Source organism: Sinocyclocheilus grahami, unplaced genomic scaffold (assembly GCF_001515645.1).
Source record: "Sinocyclocheilus grahami isolate Dianchi unplaced genomic scaffold, SAMN03320097.WGS_v1.1 scaffold450.1, whole genome shotgun sequence".
Classification (NCBI taxonomy): Eukaryota; Metazoa; Chordata; class Actinopteri; order Cypriniformes; family Cyprinidae; genus Sinocyclocheilus; species Sinocyclocheilus grahami.
Window position 1 is genome coordinate 1,327,186 of NW_015505629.1, and position 7,938 is coordinate 1,335,123.

The 7,938-nt window shown below is 38.6% G+C and overlaps 1 protein-coding gene across 1 annotated transcript in view; it reads right to left on the bottom strand.

The window, feature by feature from the left end:
• Positions 1-7,938, bottom strand: part of LOC107552439 (mitogen-activated protein kinase kinase kinase 11-like) — a 21,534-nt gene that overhangs the window by 8,483 nt on the left and 5,113 nt on the right. The window contains exons 2-6 of the mRNA XM_016234322.1: positions 4,540-4,914; positions 2,281-2,524; positions 849-956; positions 312-462; positions 123-229 (exon numbers count right to left, since the gene is read on the bottom strand). Of these exons, the coding sequence (XP_016089808.1) occupies positions 123-229; positions 312-462; positions 849-956; positions 2,281-2,524; positions 4,540-4,626 (697 nt within the window). The 5' untranslated portion in view covers positions 4,627-4,914. The remainder of the gene's footprint in view (positions 1-122; positions 230-311; positions 463-848; positions 957-2,280; positions 2,525-4,539; positions 4,915-7,938) is intronic.

Genomic DNA, 7,938 nt, shown 5'->3' on the forward strand with positions numbered 1-7,938 from the left:
TAAATATGAAAAATGGTAGCTCTCGGAAATAGTGTGAGGTTGAATGAGAGAGAGAGAGAGTGTGTGTGTGTGTGAGAGAGAGAGAGAGAGAGAGAGAGAGAGAGAGTGTGTGTGTGTGTTACCGTTGTGGCTGGACTCTGGTGTGATTGGTCTGTACTCCTCAAAATCAGCTTTGGAGTCCTCGTTCTCATTACTGTCCACCTCCAGGAGCTTGGCTCTCATCGACAGACTGACATACACACAAACTCAGACTTCAGATTCAATCGTTTCACACACAAACGCGCTGATATACACCCGTACCCGTCCCGTACCTGTTCTCCTGCGCACTCAGACGGAGGATCTTTGGACTCTTGGGGCTTTTGGGGCTCAGATGAGGAGCGAATCTCCTCTCGCCGTTGGTCTGCTTGAGAGGAAGAGACTCCAGCGGCCAAACAGAGCTCCACTTACTCTCACTGGGACTCACTGAGACACACAGCAGAGAGAGACAACAAACATCTGAGACACAACAGCGCCACCATGTGCTGACAAACACACTTTCATCACGATGAAAACTGATTCTTCATTGCATTCCCATATATACCATTATAAACCCTGAAATACTAATACCAATAATAATTTTTGTATTCCATAATTCCAGTTGTAACAGTGTCACCATATGCAATTTATTGCAATGTCACTTCTATGCATTTTATTTTTCTGCCAGATATGACTTCCTAGGTTCTTTTATATCTTCCTCTTAATTCTGTATCTGTTTACGGTGTTTCGATTGTATTTGAAAGCTGACTTTGTGTTTTGTAATGCATATATGGAAGAATAAGCGAAGGAATGAGATATCCAGACAGACTCACGCTGTATCGCTCGGAAGCGCGGACCGATGGACGGCGAGCCCTGATCCGGAGAGTTACGCCTCTTCTCCAAACACGGAGACGCCTGGACCGTGATCTTATGGATAAAATCTACAGGGCAAAAAATAAACAATATGTACAATCAGATCAAGACAAACATGTACATTCAACACTAGGCAAGAAAACATCTTCAACGCACTACAGACAAAACCATTGAGATTTGCTTCCATAAAATGTCTCCTTTCAGACTAGTGGATGCAATTTTAATTGTTTGGTTTATGGCACTTTATCTATTTGCGTCTGTAGATTTCAGTTCCAATAGATATCTTTAAAAGTTTTTCCTCCTCTTCAACAGCACTTATAGACATCAAAACTTCTGAAGGATTTTACTGAGGGGTTTGTTCATATTTCATTTGCCTGGTTTTATTTTGACACTTTATTTGCATCTATAGATTTCAATAACAGTACATATCTTTAAAGGCGTTTTTCTCAAAATGAGTTTGTTTCTCCACTTCAGCGGCACTCACACACACCAAAACTTAGAGATGTATTCCTCTCTATATTCTGAAGGATTTTACTGAGGGGTTTGTTGATATATCACTCACATGAGTTTTTATAACATTTTATTCTTAAAAACAGGGTGAAAATGAATTCGTTTTCTGTCTGTTGACAGTATTTTCTGATTTATGGAGTGATAAAAACAGAAATCCAAAATCCCCTCTATAAAAACATCTAATTCTAATATGACAACAAAATCAAACAAAAATGAGGAGTCTGGCTTTAGATTTATGTTCTGGACATTTCTGCAAATTAGTGCATATTTAATGAAATAATGCATCAAATTTAAACATAACATTTCAGAAATATAACAACTGTCTTATCGCACAGTAATTAATAACAACAGTATAATTATGTTGATATCTCTTAGTAATTTGTTTAACCCATTCACCTTTAGTGTCTCGCTTTAACAGTGAAACCACTGTTGGGTGCAGTGTGGTTAATTATTACTAACGATGTGAAGAAATGTGTGTGTTCTCTGTGTTCTATTACACGTTAACTTCTTTCCATTCTAGAGTCATAACAGCTAATTACTGAACGACTGCAGCTCATTAACGTCTTTAACAAAGTGCATGTAATAATTCGAGAGCACTGTGGATCGTCAGCTTTACATAACGACCTCAAACACGCTGATCGTAACAGATTATGTGGTTATTAGTGAGGACAAACTGAAGGAACGACCCAAACCATATCTACAGATCAGAATATCACACAGAGCACCCTAGTAACTGCACGGCAACACCCTAGCAACGCCCTGGCAACACAAAATCAATTAAAAATAATAAAGTTTTAGCAACCGCATAGCAATCCACTAAAAGCTAGTAGAAATATCTTATCAAGCCACTAGAAGGCGTGTGTGTGTGACGTGAAGCCTCACCCTGCGGCATGCTGATCTTCTCTCCGTTCTTCACCTTCAGCTTGTGCTTCTTGAAGGTTCCCTTGCGCTTCTTGACATTAGGTTTCTGGTTCTGGTTGAGGTGTAGGATGAGCAGTGATAGCTCGCGCTCGAACACGTCTTGCTCCCACTGCGCTAACTGCTGCTCGCGCTGACGCAGGAACTCCTCGTGAGACTTCTGCTCCAGCGCCGCACGCTTCAGCTCCTCCTCACGACACCGCAGCTCCTGCACACACACACAAACATCAGCACACTTAGGGTTAAAAATGTTTACTGTCAGAACTTGTGTAGATCAGCGGTTCTCAACCTTTTGGACTCGGAGTTAACTATCGTTAACTAAACCTAAAATCATTCAAATACAAATATATATAATAAAAACTTAAATATATATATATATATATACACACACTACTGCTCAAAAAATTTGGGATCAGTAAGACTTGTAATGTTTTTTAAAGAAGTGTCTTCTGCTCATCAAGGCTGCATTTATTTGATCAAAAATACAGAAAAAAAAATGTTAATCTTGCAAAAAGTTATTACAATATAAAATGTTTTATTTTTTAATATACTTTAAAATATAATTTATTTCTGTGATGCAGCGCTGAATTTCCATCATCATTACTCCAGTATAAAGTGTCACATGATTCTCCAGAAATCATTCTAATATGCTGATCGATATGCTATGCGATGGCGCCGCAGACGGCAGCCTCAGTGTTGGGCTCTCCAGTGTTTGCACTGTTTTTGTTAGTTTTTCCTGTTTTTTGTTTCTCAAACACGGATCAGTTTTACCAGGGATGAGCTGCTGAACATTCGGCAGAACACACCACACAATCTTCTACCGGATTTCGTTTATTCTGACGTTTTGCTGAACGTTGTAGTCGGCGGAGCAGCGGTGCTGATCAAGCGCTTCAGGACGCGCAGACGGGGGAAGAGAGGAAGCTCAGGAAGCGCGGATTCAGAACGGCGCTGCCGAGCATCCATCAACAAAACGCTAAGACCAGAGGTGGAAAGTAACGAATTACATTTACTCGCGTTACTGTAATTGAGTAGCTTTTTTGTGTACTTCTACGTTTTAAAGTCATTTTTAAAATCTGTAATTTTACTTTTACTTAAGTATATTTTGTTTGAAGTATTGTACTTCGCTACATTTTAAAACATTTCTTCCTCCAAAAATCAGCATGATTGCATATAGATTTTATTACAACAGTTCAATAAACAAGACGTTAATTAAGAGATTTTAGACACTATATTGCCTGTTTTTGCTCTATTTCTCCAACAAAAAGAATTCCAAACACAGCCATAGCACAGTTTTGCGTCTCTGAGCAACATGATGGTGTTTCGTTCCTGAATGAATCAAGCGTTTAAATGATTCGCTTCAGTCGCAATGACTCACTTATTAACAGTGACTTGCTGCCACCTACTGGCGGTTTTAATTTCACATTTAAAGTATCTTTTGATTTTTTTTTCTTAGAATTTCAAATGAGTATTCAACATTTTATGTCTTATATATCCAAACATTATTTCTGCATTTGTAACTGCAGGTTAAATGCATTCATGTCCTGCATTAAACAGTGTGTAAACACATCTAAATGCCACTTCAGACACAGCTTCTGTGTTTCCTCTGCATTGAAAAGATGAATTTTGTTGATACTGATTTAATCTGCCTGGTAACAGCCCAAATGTCTTATTATTCTAAATAACTGATTCCTTTAATTAAAAACAACTAGTTTGAGATTTATAGGCCTAGGTCCAACCCTGGTCCAACACACATAGCATGTAGTTTTCAAATAAGCCTAAATGATTAGATGAGCTGGATCAGATGTGTTTAATTAGGGTTATATCTAAACTGTGCAGGGCTGTGGAGTTTGACACCCGTGACCTATCCCATTTTTGCCTCCCTCCCACTGTTAAAATGTAACCAAGTCATTTTTACTCCGAGTAAATTTTAAATGAGCTACTTTTTACTTGAGTAGATTTTTAAACTGGTACTTTTACTTAAGTAAAATTTCATTAATGTAATGGTAATTTTGAGTAGAATATTTTCGTACTCTTTCCACCTCTGGGTAAGACTGGTTTCCGCAGTCATTACTAGAGTTATTAATGTAAAAAATTACATTTTTACATTTCATGAGCAGAATTTGTGCATGCATGTGTTTGCTGTGGAGTTGTGGTGACCGTCCCATTAAGCCATGAGAGCAGATCTGCAGCACAGACGGGTCTACCACTGAATCACGCACGTACCTTCTCTTTGGCTCGCAGCTCATCAAACATGTCCTGGATCTCGAGTTTCCAGTCCTCCTGGAGCGAATGGAAGGAGTCCTGCGGCATCTCGTCCTTCACCTGTTCCTCCAGAGCCGTCAGCTGCTGCAGGATGGAGGAGAAGCTGGGCCGCCGGTGCGGATCCTGATCCCAGCACTCTGACGCACACACACGCACACACACACACACACGCACACACACACACACACACACAGCGTTAGATGATTCTGACTAATTACACACCATACTGCATCGCTCACTGCACATATTCAGCTCAATATTTCTACTCCTCTTCATTTGCACTTTCTCCACCTCAAACCTTGCACTCTTCTACAGAAACATAATATTTGATATATACTAGGGCTGCACGATAAATCGCATGATCAGCATCAGCTCATTAAACACTCGAATATTTATCGCAGCTCACAAAACCTCAAACTTACAATGCACGATTACAGAATATTAAAAATATGCTATGATAAAAGCTGATGATGTTCAGGTGTTCAAACGGTGTGGTTTACATTTTATCGTCTCATCGATATGACAATTTTTCTTAATTAAGTGGTATTAAATTTACATTGTTTACAATATGCTTTGATATGAATATTACAGCATTTAAAAGCTCAAAAAAGGCTTTTCATGTCTGATTAATTATAACCGCTATAAAAGTTCATACGGTGCATTTAATGCATGGTAAACAAATTAGTACAGTATTTTGCAGCTGTTTCCTGAGCTTTCTGACATAAAATCACACTATTTAAAAGTGATTTTATGACTCTTTCATTAGTGCATGTAATACATTATTTATCAGTGCACTGAGTTGCGTTGTGAATTCAAAACTTTCGCTTACAAAAACATCAAATTGTACCCTTATATAAAATTTGCCTAAACGAAATGGCTTTTCTTTTTAGTTTCAGCTAACGGCTACTTAAAGTCATGTTGAAGTCTGGGATGAAATGATAACTCGTTATGACTACCAGTGCTTGAGTAAAATATGATTTGTTCAGGCTCTTTCATGCAGTTCGACACTCTAGGACTGAATTTCCCTTTTCATCAGAGCTTCATGTTTAGCTCCTGCTTTCAGACATTATTAGGCAATTATGTAACAGCGGCAGTGAGTTAATCATACGATCTCTAGTAGTGGGTTTACTGGTAATTCCTGAAGTCTATTAACTGCAATAACCACGACTCATCAACATCAAGAATAAAGCCTCAATGACAGCATGTACAGTTTGTTACGCAGCGCTTTCAACCTCGGAAAACTTCATCATTCAGCATCTTCTGTGTATTTCTGCAGTGCAAGAGAAAGCAATGGTTGCCAGGTTGTGGAGAAAAATTAAACGCAGAGCTGAAAATAATGAGATCATCAGCACTTTGTCCAAAGCGTAAGAGAGAGTGTGTTAATGGTTGCCAGGTTGGGAAGAAAATGTAAACGTTGGGTCGTTTTAAGAGAAAAGCTCTGATTGGGGGATTTAAACTTTTGAAATCTGGCAACCGTATGAAAGCTCATGAAGGTATATATCATTTCCTCCTTTTTTGCTGAAGAAAATATAGAGACATTTTGAATGCAGAGCGTATTTTAAAACTAAAACATTTTAGTCTCATGTTTTTCCATCCATGACATTGCCTTAAGTTGCATTATGTTTAATGATGTCAGTGTGGTCTCGTCTTCATCATGGAAAGAAGGTCGAGTATTTTTGGCCATAGCTTCTGTTAATGAAGTGAGCACTGATCTCACCTCCAGATGTCGCTGCCCTTGGAGAAGGTGGATGATTTGATGACCTCCGGTGCCATCCAGGCGTAGGTTCCCGCCGTGCTCATCTTCGTCGTCTTGTGCCACTCGCGCGCCAGACCGAAATCTGTGATCTTCAGGGTTTTACCCTCGATGCTGTCCTTCTCCACAGGCTCCGCCAGCAGAACTGACACACACACACACACACACACTCGCTCACACACACACACACACACACACACACACACACGCACACGCACACGCACACGCACGCGCACGCGCACACACACACACAGAGAGAGAGACAGACGTCAGAAATACTGTCTCTATAATGTTTTCCCTCTGAAAACAATGTGCCATCGTACAAACACAAACCACAGTAGCAGCAGACACATACAGATATATATATAGATATATACACACACACACTCTCACACACATATATATATATATAGATATATACACACACACACTCTCACACACACACATATATATATATATATATACATATATATATACACACACGCACACACAGAGATATTTATATATATATATATACACACACACGCACACAGAGATATACAGTATATATATATATATTAGGGCTGCCATCGTTAACGCGTGCGATTCATTTTACAATCCTTAACGCATTAAAATAATTTAATGCAATTAACGCAAAATTACTGAAGCACAATTTCTATTCTAACCCTTTAACCCAATGTTGCTTCTCTGCTTGCGATCAGATCATTTTAAGCCGCTAAACTGCGGGAGAGTTTTCAGTCCACTGATCCAGTAAGCGAATGCATTCAAACAATCCGTCTAAAACAGCGCTAATATACAGTAAACCAGGCTGATTACATCAGAGATTTACATTTAGTCATTTAGCAGATTTTTATCCAAAGTTTTATATTATTTAGCTTTTATCCAAAGCGACTTACAAATGAGGACAATAAAAGCAGTCAAAACTAACAAAAGAGCAGCAACATAAGCGCAAATGACAAGTCTCGGTTAGCCTAGCAAGCATGGGCGTAGCATAGCGATTAAAGAATTTGACTAAATATTTATTTATAACGTTTTCTCTATGAAGTAAAAATGCATATAATGTAGTTAATAATACATGTAAAAGTTAATACGTAAAAGTTAATACATTTTAAATTGTTGTTGCAAGTAAATTAATAAATCAAAACAAACGTAACGTCTCCCTCAATCTCATTTGCGTAAGAATTGTCACGTGACGGGTCTGCATTTTGGTGGATGATAGACTTAACGGTAATGCTTGCCTGTTGTGTGGAATAAAATGATGCTCCGCGTTTTGAACAACATACACGAACTGCAGAGAAATCTGGATGAAGATATTAATGCCGTGCTTGATGATTCCGGACCCGGACAATCAGATAAAGGTGACGCAGCCGGTTTATCCGCACACTACTTTTATGCCGACCATTTACATCCAAATGTTATTTAATTTTCACAGAACACAACCTTTAAATAGATTTTAGAATATAAACTGTTTATCGTCTATTCAGTAAGACTAAATAAAAAGTGTGTGCCTCATTGCGCATTAACTTGAATCAAGCCCAATACATGTCTGTTTTAAAAACAGTGGACGAGTAATTCACTCCTTGATTTGCTTAATAAAAGCCTCCTTT